Below are 19,057 nucleotides of genomic sequence, written 5' to 3'. Positions count from 1 at the left end.
CTTTTCTCATCAAAGCTTTTGGAAAGACTTGTCTTCACCCGTGTGTCGCTCTTCCTCAATTCCAACTCTCTACTTGACCCTCTTCAGTCTGGCTTCCGCTCTCTCCACTCTACTGAGACTGCTCTTATCAAAGTTACTAATGACCTAATCACAGCAAAATCCAAAGGTCACTACTCCATATTAATTCTTCTTGACCTCTCTGCTGCCTTTGACACTGTTGATCATGCTCTCCTCCTTCAAACTCTTCAATCGCTAGGTCTCTGTTACTCTGTCCTCTCATGGTTTTCCTCCTATCTCTCCCAACACTCATTCAGTGTCTCCTTTTCCAAGGATACCTCCTCCCCTCGTCCTGTCTCAGTTGGTGTTCCCCAAGGCTCTGTCCTTGCTCCCCTTCTATTTTCTCTTTATACTGCCTCTCTTGGCAAACTTATTGCCTCTCTTGGATTCCACTACCACCTATACGCTGATGACATTCAGATATACCTCTCCTCCCGGGACCTCTCCCCTGCCGTCCTGCAATGTGTCAATGATTGCTTTTCTTTCATCTCTGACCGGATGTCCTCACGCTTTCTGAAATGCAATCTCTCTAAAACTGAACTCCTTGACTTTCCTCCTCCTAATACTGATCTTCCTCTCTCGCTCTCCCTTCAAGTCAGTGATATCCACATAAGTCCATCCTTGCAAGCGCGCTGTCTTGGCTACATACCTGACTCTGGCCTAACCTTTGAGCCTCACATCCAGTTTGTTGCCAAATCCTGTAGGTTCCAACTTAAAAACATTGCCCGCATCCGCCCCTATCTTATGCAAGATGCTACCAAGGAGCTTGTCCATGCTCTAGTAATTTCCTGCATGGATTACTGTAACCCTCTCCTCATTGGTATTCCCAAACGCCGTATTGCCCCGCTACAGTCTGTAATGAATGCTGCAGCTAGACTGATTTTCCTCTTTAATCGGTCCTCTCACACCTCACCCCTCTGCCAGTCCTTACATTGGCTCCCTGTATCCTATAGGAGTCAATTCAAAGTACTAACCCATACATTTAAAGCACTGAACAATTCTAGCCCCTCATATCTCTTCACTGATCCATTGGTATGCCCCTCCTCATTCCCTCCGCTCTGCCCGTGACCACCTCCTGACCGCTGCTCGCACCCGTACGGCCAACTCGCGCTTGCAGGACCTCTCGCAGGCGGCTCCTTTCCTATGGAATAGCCTGCCTACCGCCATCAGACTCTCCCCAGTCTTCAATCGTTTAAGAAGGGCCTTAAAACCCATCTCTTCAGGAAAGCGTATGGCCTCCCAGAGTAACCTCTACCGTACATATCTGTCTCTTGCTCTCTCCTATAGGGCAGTGCTTTACTCTCTCCTCCAGCTCTGCTTTACTCCCACCCTACTTGATTGATATTTCCTGTCCTAACATGTCTTATACCCCACCTACTATAGACTGTAAGCTCGTTTGAGCAGGGTCCTCTTCAACTTATTGTTCCTGTAAATTTTCTTGTTATTGTCCTTTTTATAGTTACATCCCCCCTCTCATAATATTGTAAAGCGCTATGGAATCTGTTGGCGCTATATATATGGCAATAATAATAATAATAATAATAATAATAATAACAACAACAGTTCTGCCAGTTTTGTTTCTTACATTGACACTGCTCTACCTCATATTCCCTATGCCATTACAGTAGCAGTGGTGGAACATAAAGTGGGGATTCATGATAAATATGCTCCAGAACTGCTGAACGCTGCTGGAGAAAGTCTCATTCTGCATCCAACTTCTTCCACTATAAATTTCAGCTATGCCCGTACAGTTTGTCTCTTTACTCCCCAAATGTAAACTACTTCAATACCCTCATAACCACATACTCCCAAGAACACCTATTTCACACTTTTAACTCTCTTCTCTGCCCTTTTGCTACACCTCCTCATACTAACTTAACTGCTACAAACTTTGCAACACACTTCACTGATAAGATCTCTGTGACCCCCGTAACTCCACTCCCTCCTTCTTCTATGCTCAATGGCACCCACTATGCCAGTAGAGGTCCTAATTTTGTCCTCCCACCCCACCAACAGTTCTCTCGATCCTATTCGCACTGTGTACACTAGGTTGACCGACTTCCTTAAATCCAACTCTCTGCTTGACCCACTTCAGTCTGGATTTAGTGTTCGTCACTCTGTCCAAAATGCCAAAGTATTCAATGATTTAATTGCTGCTAAATCCAGTGATCGCCTCTCTCTCCTAGTTCTACTTGACCTTTCTGCTGCTTTTGACACTGTTGATCATCAAAAACATCTTCTCATTCTCTGTGATCTCGTTCTAGGAGATTCTGCTCTCTCCTGGTCCTCCTCCTATCTCTCCGCTCTCTTTCAACCTTTCTTAATTTGGCTCTTCCTCTTCTCTACAACCCCTCATTGTCCCTTACTGTTCTCGATCTATACTGCCTCCCTTGCTAAACTCATCAGCTTTTCTGGCTTCCAAAAACACTTCTACACAGATGACATGCAATTCTATCTGGACTTTTTATGGCTTAAGCTGTGATTTCTATATAGACAAATTATATAATGTATATGGAAAGTTTATTTTATAATTTTTATATATATATATATATATATATATATATATATCTTTTATATTGATGGAATAAAATGGATTTTTAATACTAAACTTCAGTGTGTTAAATAAGGATTTCCCCTTTTTTTCCTGTCTTTTTCATACATGTGGACCTATGTGATGGAGTGAACAACTTAAGGAATTTATTTTGGGAAACTAAACTGGACTTTTATTCATTCATTCTACATATTCAATTTATTAACGTTTGGTGTATTTTGTGTGTGTGGTTTTTAATTTAAGCCATTAGCGTAATACCTATTAGAAGAGAATGGTTTATCAATTATTTTGTCTAGTATTGTATAGGTTGTAAGGTTTCCTATTTTTGCACCCTATTCTCATCTACCTTTATTCTCAATCAGCGCTCCACTACCTACACCTTTTCTGTATTGAATATTGCTGCAAATCCCTGTTAGACTAGTTTATAGGGACAGAGTGAAGATGGTCTTTTGAAGAACACCTAGATGCAAACCCGAGGTCTTACAGCACCAGAGGACAACCAGCATATTATATCATTGAGTCTCAAGTCAACATTTCCTATATGGGCTGCTATGGGTGTGATGGTGATGTATGATCCTTTTAGGACAAAATGCCAGATAGGGAATACTTACAATTGTATCTTTTTAACACACACTAAATCGTATTTAAAAAGCTTACACCATACACCTCTCGCAGCCAGGCTGTGACTAGAATAGATTAATTAATAGAAACTATTCAACTAGATATTTTCTTATTTATTCATTCACATGGAGTGGGAGAAGATGAAATAGCTCTTGCTAATGTATTCCATTCTTAAGCAAGGGAGAAATGTTGTCTATGATACTTGAGACAAGCATGATGGAAATGATATATTGAGCAATGCCATTAGGCTTCCAGGTCCTTAAGTCCATGTTTACACTGAGGCAGAGCTAAACTGTGCTATTTCAGGACGCCAATCATGGCAGATTTCAAATGTCATCATCCCCTATACACACTGTACCAAGCAAGAGGAGCTTAATCACAAATAACCCCTAATTAGGACTTGAAAGTGCATTAAAACTTTAGACATGGAAAAAGTAAAAAAAAAAATCAATAATAAATGTTTTACAGAAACAGTAAATGAAAGGTGCTACACTTTTAGTCAAACATTTCTGTAATTAAGCCCAGTATGTTGCTTTCTTACAGAATGATTAATATAATAAATCATGACTGTTACATCTGAATAAAAGCACGGAGAGAGCATCAGTGTTTCTGTGATGCTGAAGAGTTCTACACAATGTGTAAATGCTTGTAAGAAGGACAATGCTGGATCCTTCTCTCAGTCCTTATTAGTTAGTATAACGCAGATCGTAAAAGCAATGCCAACCACCACTTGGGGATTTAAAAAAAAAATTCAGACATTTTCTAAGATTCACTTACTCATTTAATATGCTAAAACTCAAAGGGAAACTCATTTAATATTCTAAAACTCAAAGGGATCTCTTGGAAATTGAAACCTTAAAAAAATCAACTTATTGAAATATTACACTGAAAAACTGCGGTGGTGGCTTTAATTGTGACGAAAAGAGAAAATGAACTTGGAGAATGGTTGGCCGAATTTGGTCCCATAAGTCTGGGAGACAATGATATGGATGTAAACCCAACAAGCCTTGCTAGCAATATGCATTCATTAGCACAAACTGGTCCTGCTCTGTGCAACAGTACCTGGGGTGTATTTATGCTGGTAGATTATTTCCAGATATGTATTCTCTGATTAGTTGATTTCTTTTCATAAATCCTCAAGTGGCCAAAAAATACAATTTAGTTTTAACTGACCATGGCTAGAACATTTTTTTAAGTGACTTTACAACAAATTGCTAGACATTTGAGGCTCATTTAGAAAAGTGGTTCAAAACCCAATCCTGAGGGTACACCAACAGTCCTATGCCAATATTATCACAATCGGGCGAAAAACAGGAAATGTCTGAATCCTGGACTCATGCAGGGTTATTCACCAAAGTGAGAATTTCAAGAGAATTCAAAGAGAATTTCAAATGTAAGGACTATATAGCCCAACTGGAAAAATGTCCAAGTCAGTTATGTTTGCAATATGGCTACTCTAGCCTTAACCTTGAAATTCACTTTGAATTCTCAAATTAGTGAATAAACCTTGTTGCGGACCGTTTCGCTCACAAGGGGATAGAAAATGTTTAGGCGATAATCCCCTTTCCCATAGACCAGCAGCTACTGCAATCACCAACCTCCCGAACTCCAAACTACACGTATTCACCAACTCTCGAACAGCAGACACACGAACCCTGGAAGCAGCCGAACAGGAAAAGCAATACGAACAGCTTACACTCCTAGCAATCGGCATACAGTCAAATTCCCCCCAAGAATGAGACAACACTTCAGCTTCAGGGTTTAACAGCAACAACCACGATTTATTCACACACAGGCTTATATGCGATTCTCCCATGCAAGGGAGGGATTCACAATACACCAATCCAGTTTAAGGTACAACCCACACATCTCCTCCCTCTAACTTATCTGTTAACACAATTAACATGGACATCGTTTTACCCAAGTCTTGGATGTACCCTAAATACTTGGGGTACATCCACAAATCCAGTATCTCCAGATAGCCCTAGTCTGGAGGAACAACATGTGTGAAAATCAGCCCATTCGGATAAAGGGTTCGGGAGTTATGGGGCTTTAAAGTATTGACCGACCGCACAGGCAAAGTAACCGAAACTAGTTCCATAAGGTTTGGCCTTGCGGTCGGTCTCTGTTAGTGTATTAAAAAGACCCGGACGGCTTGCCATCCGTGGGTTTCCTTGGGTTCGTTGGATTCCCCTTGTGAACCTTAGTCTTTCTACCGAACGGCGGCTCGTTCGGTAGTTGCAGCACGAATCCACGGAAGTCTGGAGGTCCCAGCGGTGTTTGCTTAGTCGAGTGTCCGTTTTTAGTTCCAGACACTCGATGGCAAAACACCGCTGTTCGGGAGTTAAGATGGCCGCCGCCACGTGTTCGTTTGACGAACAAAGGCCACCCAGCGTTTGTCAATTAAGCTGCGGTTAACCGCAGCTTCTGGGCGGTCAATTGACGGCACACTCCATCTCCTAGGTGGTCCCTCTTACGGTAGTTTGCTCGGTAGATAAAATCTACCGAACACCCTGGCAGAAAGCACGAATAAGCCTTTCTGCAGAGGAAATAAACCTTTTTCAAGTCTGGTCCATAGTCTAAAGGAAGCAGGCGAGCAAACAGGCTTCTCCAGTTCATAGTGGCGAGGTTGGTTTCGCCACACTTCTCCCCTTTACCAATTAGACTAACGGGGTACCTGACCTCCTGCCGGTCAGTGCCCTTGTTAGTCCAGCAGCCCACCCACAAGACAGAAACAGCAGTACAGCCCACCCACAATAAACGGTTACTACACCTGGGTAAGGGAGAATCTGGTCCAGGTCCAGGTGCCTCACCACAGCTGTGTGGGGGACTGGTAGTCTGCCTTGGTGGGTTGCTGAGGGGGCAGAGACAAGCGGTACTCTGTCCTGGTGCCAGCACTACCACGGGAGTAGTCTGGTTGGAGCCTGGTTGCTGGAGACTGACTGTCTCCCCTTTAGGTGCATAGCTCGGCTGCCGGAGGGGGAGACCGACTGTCTCCCCTTTGGATACACCGCTCTGTGGCTGGGGCACAGGACCGACCGTCCCTACCCCTTGTGCTGTAATTGCAGAGACTACGGTCCCATCTGCACAGTTGTGGGGCTTAACATCTCCCCTTGGTGGGTTAGGCTGCCGCTGGAGAGAGGATGTAACAAGCTCCTCTCTCTGGATGGTAAACTGTCGCTGGGGAGAGGGGGTAGCAGGCTCCTCTCCCTGGCACTCTCTCTGCTGGTGGAAAGGGGGACCAGCTGTCTCCCCTTTCAATATTTTGTCCTGCTGCTGGGGTGCGAGACTGACGGTCTCTGCTCCCTGCAGGACACTCTGCCGCTGGGGAGGAAGGATGGCACCTTCTGCTCCCTGGGGTACACACTGCCGCTGGGGAGGAAGGACAGCACCTTCTGCTCCCTGGGGTACACACTGCCGCTGGGGAGGAAGGACGACACCTTCAGCTCCCTGGGATACACACTGCTGCTGGGGAGGAAGGACAACATCTTCCGCTCCCTGGGATACACACTGCCGCTGGGGAGGAAGGACGGCACCTTCTGCTCCCTGGGGTACACACTAACGCTGGGGAGGGAGGACGGCACCTTCTGCTCCCTGGGACACACACTGCCGCTGGGGAGGAAGGACGGCACCTTCCGCTCCCTGGGATACACACTGCCGCTGGGGAGGAAGGACGGCACCTTCCGCTCCCTGGGATACACACCGCCGCTGGGGAGGAAGGACGACACCTTCAGCTCCCTGGGGTACACACTGTCGCTGGGGAGGAAGGACGGCACCTTCTGCTCCCTGGGACACACACTGCCGCTGGGGAGGACGGACGACACCATCAGCTCCCTGGGGTACACACTGTCGCTGGGGAGGAAGGACGGCACCTTCTGCTCCCTGGGACACACGCTGCCACTGGGGAGGACGGACGACACCGTCAGCTCCCTGGGTTACACACTGCCGCTGGGGAGTAAGGACGGCACCTTCTGCTCCCTGGGACACACACTGCCGCTGGGGAGGACGGACGACACCATCAGCTCCCTGGGTTACACACTGCCGCTGGGGAGGAAGGACGGCACCTTCTGCTCCCTGGGTTACACACTGTCGCTGGGGAGGAAAGACGGCACCTTCTGCTCCCTGGGACACACACTGCCGCTGGGGAGGAAGGACGACACCATCAGCTCCCTAGGGTACACACTGCCGCTGGGGAGGAAGGACGGCAAACCCCCTTGCCCGCTCTGATTCCCACTGCAAGTACTCTCCCACTGCTTTCCTCACACGCTGCACTATACTCTCCAAGGGGTTGGGTCCGCATAAAGCCAGCACTGCGGTGACCTCTCTGTCAAACGCCTCTTGAGTGTAGCTGGGTGCCATGCTTGCTCTGCTGAAGTTGGTTCCTTGTAGATAGGGGCGCTGTACGGGTACTGGCGTTGCCCTCACTTTGTAAATCCAGGGGATGGTGTTACCTGTAGCTGCCCTTCTGGTTGTAGGAACGATCCCGCCGCTTGCCACCAACTGTTGCGGACCGTTTCGCTCACAAGGGGCTAAACAACGTTTAGGCGATAATCCCCTTTCCCATAGACCAGCAGCTACTGCAATCACCAACCTCCCGAACTCCAAACTGCACGTATTCACCAACTCTCGAACAGCAGACACACGAACCCTGGAAGCAGACGAACAGGTAAAGCAATACGAACAGCTTACACTCCTAGCAATCAGCATACAGTCAAATTCCCCCCAAGAATGAGACAACACTTCAGCTTCAGGGTTAAACAGCAACAACCACGATTTATTCACACACAGGTTTATATGCAATTCTCCCATGCAAGGGAGGGATTTACAATACACCAATCCAGTTTAAGGTACAACCCACACATCTCCTCCCTCTAACTTATCTGTTAATACAATTAACATGGACATAGTTTTACCCAAGTCTTGGATGTACCCTAAATACTTGGGGTACATCCACAAATCCAGTATCTCCAGATAGCCCTAGTCTGGAGGAACAACATGTGTGAAAATCAGCCCATTCGGATAAAGGGTTCGGGAGTTATGGGGCTTTAAAGTATTGACCGACCGCACAGGCAAAGTAACCGAAAATAGTTCCATAAGGTTTGGCCTTGCGGTCGGTCTCTGTTAGTGTATTAAAAAGTCCCGAACGGCTTGCCATCCGTGGGTTTCCTTGGGTTCGTTGGATTCCCCTTGTGAACCTTAGTCTTTCTACCGAACGGCGGCTCGTTCGGTAGTTGCAGCACGAATCCACGGAAGTCTGGAGGTCTCAGCGGTGTTTGCTTAGTCGAGTGTCCGTTTTTAGTTCCAGACACTCAACGGCAAAACACCGCTGTTCGGGAGTTAAGATGGCCGCCGCCACGTGTTCGTTTGACGAACAAAGGCCACCCAGCGTTTTTCAATTAAGCTGCGGTTAACCGCAGCTTCTGGGCGGTCAATTGACGGCACACTCCATCTCCTAGGTGGTCCCTCGTACGGTAGTTTGTTCGGTAGTTTGTTCGGTAGATAAAATCTACCGAACACCCTGGCAGAAAGCACGAATAAGCCTTTCTGCAGGGGAAATAAACCTTTTTCAAGTCTGGTCCATAGTCTAAAGGAAGCAGGCGAGCAACCAGGCTTCTCCAGTTCATAGTGGCGAGGTTGGTTTCGCCACAAACCTGATGGTGTGCTTTGAGAACCTGGTTGGGAACCACTGATTTAGAATGAGATCAAAGTATATACACAACCTAATTTATATGCACATTAAAGAAACATCCAAATATAAGTTGTCAAACCATTTTAGAACAGACTGACGTATTGCCTGTCATCTGCTGGTTGAGGCTCCCCACCTATCTGCAGCCTCCAGCAGAGCCAGTGGTTCCTACTAAGTAAAGATTTACAGCATTAGCTGATCACTCTCATCCATTGAGCTAAGCCCTGCGCCCCCATTCTTTGTTGAAGCAGATAGCTTTTAGCTTTCCTGGAGGTTGCAGAGAGGTATGGAGTGACATTCAGCTGACCCCAGGTAAAAAAAGGCAGACTGTTCTAAATCAGCCTGATAGAACAGTTTGCACCATGGCTCCACTGGCACCATAACCACTACAGTGTACTGTAGTGGTTAAGGTGCTTAGAGTGCTCCTTTAACTACTTGCATTAAAGGTTGAGTTGAAAATATGCTGCATGCTGTAATACACTCCTACATACAAACACTCTGTGCCTCTAAAAAGAAGGATAATAGAATGGTATTAGAGAGGAACACTTGAGATGAATGCACATGTAATTTATTTTCTTTTATATTTAAGTGTGTGAATATATATATATATATTTATATATAAATACCTTATGTTTAGAGGTATCCCAGTTGTGAACAAGACGGGCAGGTATGATAAAGCCATCATCCACATGGCAAGTGCTACAGTAATACCACCCACTATAACTGCACACTTTGGCTTTTCCATTGGAGAGGCCTATTGGTCTCTGGCAACCTGTAACAGACAGAAAAAGAAGGAACAATTTAAGTATAGGAGCATTAGCATATGTACTAAAGTCCATCATGTTCCTAAAATACAGTGCAACATTTATAAGAAAACAGTCCTGGATTACCGATGGAATATGTTTTTAATAACAGAAATCAATTAAAGAGGTCTATGTGTCTATATGTTTAATTTATCCCAATATTTGAAGTCTGTATATTTTCACAGCACAATTAATGTTAATTTGAAGTGCCCATTCAGTATGCTATACATATAAAAACTCCTAAAGCAAAGAGGCAGGCATAGACATTAATATACATATGATTTATAAAGCCTGTGAAATGTGCTATGATTTAAGCATTAACATCCTGTCCTAATGAATGTATAGACACACACTATAATGTAGCATGGGCCAGGTTTCCCATTATGTAAAACATGCAATCCTTTCGAAAGACCAGTGTCGCTGGCCATATCCCTCTTTTAGCATGTGTGGACAGAACAGTTTGCCTCTCTGTAAAATGAATGCTGGAGATCGTTAACTCCTATGGGACCTTGCCAACACATCTCATAAGATTGTAATAATAACTATGTTTGAGTAAAGTACAGTACTAACAACATTCTGTCACTTCTGTTCACTTCTCATCTTTCTCTGTGGTGACGGAGGACACAAAAATCCGCCTTTAAAACAGCATTTAAATCCAATGGATGGAAATATTCAAAACAATTTAATTATACGTACGTGCATGTTAAATATGTGAGCCCTGAAATAACTACTGGAGTTTTTTGGGTTTTTTTTGCGTGTTTTTAAATGTGTGATGAACAACCTACACAATAAGCTTAAAGAAACAATGTAACTTATAGGAACATTTTGGACACCATAGCATCTTCATCAGAAAGAAGTTGCTATGGTACTAGAAGGTCCCTGGCATTGGCTTATCGTACAGCGTTCAACCGTTAATGAACAGTTTATCTCCAAAGTCTTCTATGTGAAGTCAGTCAGCTCTGCACCTGAACGTCCGTTGCAGTTCAAAGCTTACACATGAAGCCTCGGACAGGGTCGCTGCCGATAGGCTGAAAGCATCAACTGACTGTGTGTGCTGTATGGTGTTTGCTTACAAGTTATAGTGGAAATTTGCAAGTTAACACTTTCCTAAAGGGAAATAATGCCAGTAATTCACTCTTACTACTGGAAGTAGATGTGTTTTTAATTTTGACAACAATTATCTGGTACCCCTATGGATGATCCTCCACTGGTCCATATGCTTTGTGTGATGGCACTGAATGCAAAGTATTTTGAAAATTCTCTGAGTAAGGAGGAGGAAACAGCTCTAGTGGCTGCCTCTGCCTGGTTGAGAGGCGTGTTTCCCTTTAAATCTAAACATTGCAGTTTCTCAGAAAAGAAGACCATAAAAAATCGTGGGTCTTAAGTAGGAAGTGCTTACATTGATGTCAGTCTAACACAGTGATGGCTAACCTTGACACCATAAATTGTTTCTGGACTACATTTCCCATGATGCTCAGTTAGCATTTAGAGTCTAAAAGCTAACTGAGCATCATGGGAAATGTAGTCCAGAAACAATTTATGGTGTCAACGTTAGCCATCAGAGGAGTGATTAAGGACAAATGAAAATGGTTTTACATGGTCAGACAAAAAAAGAATTGGTGAAAAGTTATGTCAAGGATGTATGGAAACATGTCACCAAGCGCTAGTAAAGGGGAGATACTACTACCTAGTTACTCTTTAAACACACATCCAGTAAAGTACTAAGCAAACTTCATATAAAGACTACAGTCTGTATAAAATCTAAAAGCAGGTAATAACTCTGGTAATTACATTCTTTACAAGTGTGTAAGAGCTGCAAGCAAACAACACAGTTCCTAAAAAACCCACAGAAAAACAAACAAACTAAAATTATGTTTTTGGGGCTCCTAAAGCATTAGATATATACAGACAAATGTTCTGGGTGCCCAAGACTGAACTACATAGTAACTGTTGTTGATTTTATTTACTTCAGTCGTTTTAGCAACATATTTTAGAAACAAAACATAAATTCCTATTAAGCCAGGGCAAGGTTTTGATCACACCTAGCTCACCAAGTTAATATATAGCTATCTAATTAATAGGCTAGTCATGTGGGGTTTTTTCATGTTTTATTTTGCTTTAACGAATAGATTTTTGTCATAATATCAGACGTCACATCAGACACAGACATCTTAAAAAATACATTTCTAAAAATTAACCAATAGGAGAAGGTAAATATATATAAAGGCTTCAATGAAGCTTCAACTATTCTTCATTGAAATATAATTTAAACAAAACAAACAAAAAAATGCTTTCCTGTTTTGATTTTGAATTCTTAAATCTATGGATCTTAGTAGTTTTTGGTGCTTATAACCAGTCTGTTTTTTTTAACATGAATTTTTTTTTTTTTTAAACATTCAAACAGTATTTCTACAGAAAAGGGCATTGTCTGACGTATGAGTAGTAATGAGTGTACCTTTGGGATGTATTCAGTAAATGGATTATATGGACTAAATTGATTAAATTGATTGGAGATTTTTCTCAATGCTAAACTCCACAGTTGGGTTGGGTTGGGTTGATTCTTGGTTAGCATGTCTCTCAACAGTCCTGCTTTTGGAAACCTGATTTTTGGGATCCTGTCCTGTGCCAATAACCTGCTTCAGTTCCCTGATATTCTGCATCCAGGGACACCCAGCAACTACCCCCTAGGCAGCGGGCAGTAGGACCATGTAGCAGAGCTGTCAGTAAGGGGCTGGCCAGACCGACTGCTACTCCCCTTCAGCATGTGGCCCCACGTCTTTCTGATTGGACACACCCATTGTGGGTGTCACTGGTGCAGCGAGTAACATCACTGGCGACACTCCACCTCAGGGCCTGTCACTTGGCCTCAACTGCATATTTCCCACTCCCAATGATGGGGGATATGAGTTAAAATGCTTTTCATGTTGTTTTCTTAAACTATGAACAGTTCTTATCAAATTTACAAAAATAAATATATATATATATATATATATATATATATACACATATAAAACAACATTTAAATCAAAGTGGACCATGTCAGGACGAAATGCAACCGTAACCCTTTATCAGAAAACAATATCCATCTCTGTTCTGAAAAATAATTTTAAAAAAAGCTAACATGTTAGCATTAGTTATAGTATAACACGGCAGAATCCTGTGTGGCAGTTTCTGACAGAAACATGGGTTGATCACTGTTTGCACATAGAAACTTGGCAAGATTAAACAAAATCGGAATGATAACATTTGTGAAGCTGAGTCATTAACCTCATTCGGACTTTGCCTCTGTGGCGTGAGGCCGAGTAAAAATCTGGCGCGAACGATAACAGAATTACTGCAGATAGCCTTTGGAGGAGAAGCAACATTCCTTTAGCAATGCTACCAAGAAATATAGATATAAACACGGTTTAATAAGTAATATGGGAATCTTTTAAATTGGCAGCTTTTAAGAAGCAGTGTTTGCATTTCATGACTTTTGTCAGGGCCTTCATTTTATTTACTTCGGTAGCAATGCAAACATGCCCACTGCCAAGGTGTCTTCCATTTTTGATGACTAAACGCTGAATACCACATTATAAAAGCCCATAGGAGCCCTATTGTTTTTGAACCTTTACTCAAAAATGGCAAAGTTTAACATTATCTCAAAACAGGACAGCATTTACCAAAATTATTTCATTAAGGTTGAGTGTTTATGTGATAAATGTTACACTATAGGCATCCAGACCACTTCATCTCAGTGTCCCTGTCCCACTTAGTCCTGCAATGTTAAACATGGCAGTTTTTGAGAAACTGCAATGTTTCCATTGCCGGACTAGGACTGCCTCTAGAGGTGCTGCCTGGATTCTAAGAGAGTTTGACTCTGTTAAACGACACTGGACGTTCTCACTCTTATGAGGACATCTAGCATGAGTGAAATCCCCATAGGAAAGCATAGGAGAAGGGCAAATGTGCTTTGAGTGCTCGCTGTGCATGCAAATTAAGTACCCCCAGTTGGATTTCATATGAGGAGGCACAGCATGAGAGCTGGAATCAGGTGAGTAAATAAACGTTTTTTTTTAACCCTTTGTGTGCCTGAAAGGGGGTGTGCAAAGGAGGGGGGGACATGTAGGCACTATAGTGTTAGGAATACAACGTTGTATGCCTAACACTATAGATTCCCTTTAAAGGAAGACAGAGCATCATGGGATATATAGTTCACAAACATGTGTTTGGTCATCACTGCACTAATAATATTACAGAAACATGGTGTATATCAACCTTTAGTAAGAATCAGAAAATTGCTCCCATAAGAATTAGCTCAGGAAAAGTATGAATGCAGAATAAGAATACACACTTTTTTTATACAATCTGCAATTAGCAGTCCCTTAAGTATAATTAAGACTTATAATAAAGATCATTTTGCACTGCATCAGGTCTAATTAAAATTCCACTTTAAAAATAATGAACGTTTTAGTGGTCTGTTCTTCCATCATATAATGTTGGGTGTCAGAAAAGAAGACTGCTCATTTTCTATTGAAGATAACTAATAAATTATAATATGTAATTTGAAAGGGGTATAGATGGCATTTTCAAATTGATCTTGTTAGTGCTAAAACTGCAACTAAATACTGTATATAGTGAACAATATAAATATTTATGCACATCAATTTTTATTTTCACCTGATTCACTCTCCGATATTTACAGAAATTAATTACAATATATTAACAGTTTTACTGCCGTTCTCTCCTTAATATGAATTATATCCGTACCATTAGGCACATGTGCATAATAAACCAGTGTATATTATTCAGCTAGAGAGACCTCTGGTGGCTAAGAAGGAAAAAAAGAAACACAGGATCAGGTGCCTGTATTTATATATTCAGTAATGGGATACATTCATTGGCCACTTCGGTAGGTACACCTTTTCTTTAACCTGTTTAAATGAACCAATCATTTATCAGCAACTGAAAGTACAAAAACGTGTAGACGTGGTCAAGAGGTTCAGTTTTTGTTCAAACCAAATTTCAGTATGTTTTTCAAAAATGTATTCTTTAATCCAAGTAATTTTTTTACAGTGGAATTATTGACAGTGGAATTATTGTTGGTGCTTAACATGGTGCTTTTTCGAAGATCTCAGAAACTGCTGATCTCTTGGGTTATTCACATACAACAGCCTCTAGAACATTTGGAGAATAGCTATTCAAATAAAAAATATTTTTTAAAATTCCAATGAGTGGAAGTTCTACAGGTGAAAATGCCTCATTAATGGGACACTATAGTCACCAGAACAACAACAGCCTAATGTAGTTGTTCTGGTGAGTATAATCATTATATGCAGGCATTTTCATCTAAACACTGCCTTTTCAGAGTAAAGGCAGTGTTTACATTGCCCCTAGGGACACCTCCAAGTGGCCACTCCTCAGATGACCACTGGAGGTGCTTCCTGGCTCAGTGCTGCACAGTAGGCAGCACTGTTATACTGCGTCTCCACGCTCTTCATGGGGACGCTGAATTTTCCTCATAGAGATTTTCCTCATTGATTCAATGCATCTCTATAAGGAGTTGCTGATTTGCCAAAACTGCGTTTGGCTCTGCCCCTTTGCCGATTTTAGCCAATCCAATGCTTTCTCCATGGGAAAGCATTGGATTGGGTAAAAAGCGGCAATTGTGATTGGGGGGGAGGGAGGGGGGGAGGAGGGAGAGGGGGGAGGAGGGAGGGGGAGGGGGGGGGTTAGCCACCTAAAAGGAGGGTTTTGCAATAAAGGGTCAGGAAGACATGTTTGTTTTCCTGACCCTATAGTGTCCAGAGGAGGAAGGCCAGACTGGTTCCATGTGACAGAAATTAAACAGTAATTAAAATAACATCTGTTTCTTCAGTGCGATGCAAAGAACGTCTCTGAATGCACAAATCAAAACTTGAAGTGGATGAGTAACAAAAGCAGAAGACCATACCAGATTCTTCTCCTACTTCTTAAGAACAGAAGAAGATTGGTAAAAATGTTTTGGTCTGACAAATCTTTATTTCTGTTGGGTGAGAATTTGGCGTAAGAAACATAAATCCATAGATCCATCTCGCCTTATGTCAACAATTCAGGCTAGTGGTATTGGTATAATGGTATGGAGAATGTTTTTTTTTTCTGCACATTTAAGCATGGTTTACATGCCACAGCAAACCTAACTAGTGTTCCTGTCCATGCACATCATGTCATGGCCATAGTCAGGTACTCCCAGCAGGATAACATGAACATGACAATAAATTCACTGTACTCCAACAGCCTCCACACCAGACCTCCATTTAATAGAGCCCCTTTGGGATGTGATGGAAGAAAATGTTTGCAGCATGAATAAGCAACAGACTAATCTGCAGAGTTGCCTTAAGTGGCATAAGGGTCACCAGCCTAGGGCCAAACACAGAGTTTACCAGAATATATTCCTTCATGAGAAGCAGATTAGATTGACCAAGAGATAATCACTAGTGATGACCTTCAAGAAGCAGAGCGGTGCTGTTCTGAGAATACCATCTTGTCACAGGATTAGAAGTACAAAACCTTATTTAGAGAAGTCCTAGGTCTAAATAGCGTTTAAAACACTTTAAAAGAATTTATTTAGAATGTTGGAAAGAACACGAGGTCAGTAGCAAGATTGTCTTCTCACCACAGCACCGCTATGCCTCCTAGTGATGATCTCCCGGCCAATCCAGTATTTCTTATCAAGGCATAGCTTTGGGCCCACTCTTACTGTGCACTATCTTGGTCCATCTAGTTTTAATTTATGGGGAGCTGCAAATTGCTATTTTGCAGCTCCCCATTCTCTGCAGATCTTAAGGTTCTATGGGGCCAATGCCATCACAACTGTTCCCTTAATAATATTCCTGTTGAATGCTGCAGAAAGTAAAACCCAACACTACTCAGTTTACAAGTAAAAGGAAAGGATAATTAGAATGACAGCGACCTGGAAGAAAGCACCAGCACCTGCGATTATATTTGTATATATGTGTGTCTGTGTGTACACACAAATATATACATCTTTGTGTAGATTTGTGTTCAATGGAATGGAATACACAATCTGTAAAAATTATAGCTATTGTGAAACAAAACTTAAAATAAAATATATGATGAATGTATAAATATAATATAAAATATTACATATAATGGTGAAGCATATGTTAGGAGAAAACAAGGCCATCTCAGGGCCCTGTAGAACATCAACAATCTGTAGTCTTGAATCTATAGATGGCATTATTTTCTCCAGAATCTATAGATGACATTATTTTTAGAAATGCAATGATATGTATCCTCTTCACCCATATATATATATATATATATATATATATATATATATATATATATATATATATATATATATATATATATATCTGAATCAATGGTTCTTGACCTTTGTGTGGGATCTAACTTAGTTTGGGAAACCATCTGCTAACTGCCCAATCCATTAACTGCAATCTAATGTAACACAATGAATGCTGGCTCCTCACTCAAATGGGAAAGGATTTACTGCTGCGAAAATAATAATAGATGCAGGGATGGGATAGATAGATAGATAGATAGATAGATAGGTTTTATGGGTAAATAATTCCATCAAGTGGATAGGTCTTGGTCAGTGAATATGGCCAAAATTGGTATGAGCTAGTATGCTAATGTGCGAGTATGAACTTCAACTTTGGCATATCAATGCAGACTGGGAAGACTGTGGCTGCCCTATAAAGCCACATATAACAATTTAAAATATGATAATATGAAATATTAATAGTGGAAATATTTTACCAGCTTTACCAGCGAAGGTGCCAGGGGACTCCTTGCACCATAGTTACAACAGCATGCTGTAGTGGTTATGGTGTCCAGAGTACCTCTAACTGCCAACAACATCACAACAATTTTCTGGTGAGTCTTTTGAAGGATAGGACACAAGGTCCTAAGCAGTATTGCCTTCAGCATAGACATACAGTCTGTCAGATCTAGTAAAGTAAAACAAAAAAATGGTCCTTTACTGTGAGTCAGATAACTGTGGGTTTTATTCACTAAACACCAAATTGTATCAAATGTCAAAATTCTGTTATAAAAAGCCAGGCTGTGACTATTGCCACCCAGTTTCCAATTCACTAGTAAACCTATATGTATGATCGATTCGTAACACTGCAAGATTGTAAATCTTGTTAATGTAATGTTAATTAACCCCTTAAGGACCAAACTTCTGGAATAAAAGGGAATCATGACATGTCACACATGTCTAATTTTGATGTGACAGATAACACTTAAAGGAACACTGTAGTCACCCAGACCACTTCATGTCATTGCAGTATGGGTGCAGTGTTCCTGTTCCCTTAAATGAGCACTATAGCCACCAAAACAACGTTAGGTTAATGAAGTAGTCTGGGTGTGCAGATGATGCCCCTGCTGTCTCACTGCTCATTTATGTGCCATTTAGATGGTAAATTAAAAAAGGTTGAATTTTTAATCAAACATTACCTTACTTTAGAAGTTATCTCCTGCTCTGTACATTTAACTTTAATCACACACAAAGGAGGTTCCTACAAGGTTTGGCAGGCTATTAACAGTGCAGGAGACAGGAAATTCTAAATTAAACTGACTGTGCAACACGGGAAGTTTAAACAGTAGATCTATCTTTACAGAAAGTGTTTAGGAAGGCTGGGAGGAGTGACTAGGGCTGCATAAGCAAAGTGATTTAACTCATAAATGGCAGAGAATTGAGCAGTGAGAGAAGGGAGAAGCAGGCAAGTTTGTTGCCAATGTAGAGTGCATGCTGACAACAGATGTTTTTTATGCACAGAATTGATGGTAGGCAGTCCGGAAAAGAGTTCTGAGGTGCAACTTGGCACCCCATCACACAATAAAAAATATCTCTGCTTGTGCAATGTTTCAAGCTTTCGGTGGCCGAGAATCAGGCTGATAGGAGAATTTCTGTGCTGGCATAACGTTAAATTTATATTCTATTACTTTTAAACTTTGACCAGAGCACAGCAAGATTGACTCTAATCAAAACTAGTGTTAACTTAAAACACTGGTTTTTGGTTGGAGTAACCATTTAAAACTGATAGAATTATTACCAAACATACTCTACCCTGCAAAGTTGTCAATGGTTTGGTATAAAACCATAATACACAGATACTCGTTCTGTGCAGGGTTCTAATCAGAGCATTCGTTCCCATGGTTATTGCTCCAACACTGCTCTGCATCTACAGAAATAAAATAAATACTTTTTTTTTTTTTTTTAAATCATGTATTGTATTGTTACAATTTTATCAAACCAGGCGGACAGAAGCTTCATCATGCACTGGAAATGCATGGTTACATTGAAAATAGCACCTTGGTATCAATTTTCCA

At 41.8% G+C, this 19,057-nt stretch overlaps 1 protein-coding gene across 1 annotated transcript in view; it reads right to left on the bottom strand.

Annotated features, from left to right (window-relative positions):
- The window catches only part of PLEKHM3 (pleckstrin homology domain containing M3), a 220,129-nt gene that overhangs the window by 105,311 nt on the left and 95,761 nt on the right, over nucleotides 1–19,057 (bottom strand). The window contains exon 4 of the mRNA XM_063430113.1: nucleotides 9,542–9,687. Within this exon, the coding sequence (XP_063286183.1) occupies nucleotides 9,542–9,687 (146 nt within the window). The remainder of the gene's footprint in view (nucleotides 1–9,541; nucleotides 9,688–19,057) is intronic.

Source organism: Pelobates fuscus, chromosome 8 (genome assembly GCF_036172605.1).
Source record: "Pelobates fuscus isolate aPelFus1 chromosome 8, aPelFus1.pri, whole genome shotgun sequence".
In the NCBI taxonomy this organism is placed as follows: domain Eukaryota; kingdom Metazoa; phylum Chordata; class Amphibia; order Anura; family Pelobatidae; genus Pelobates; species Pelobates fuscus.
Note: the sequence above shows the minus strand (reverse complement) of the source record. Positions and strands in the feature narration are given on the sequence as shown.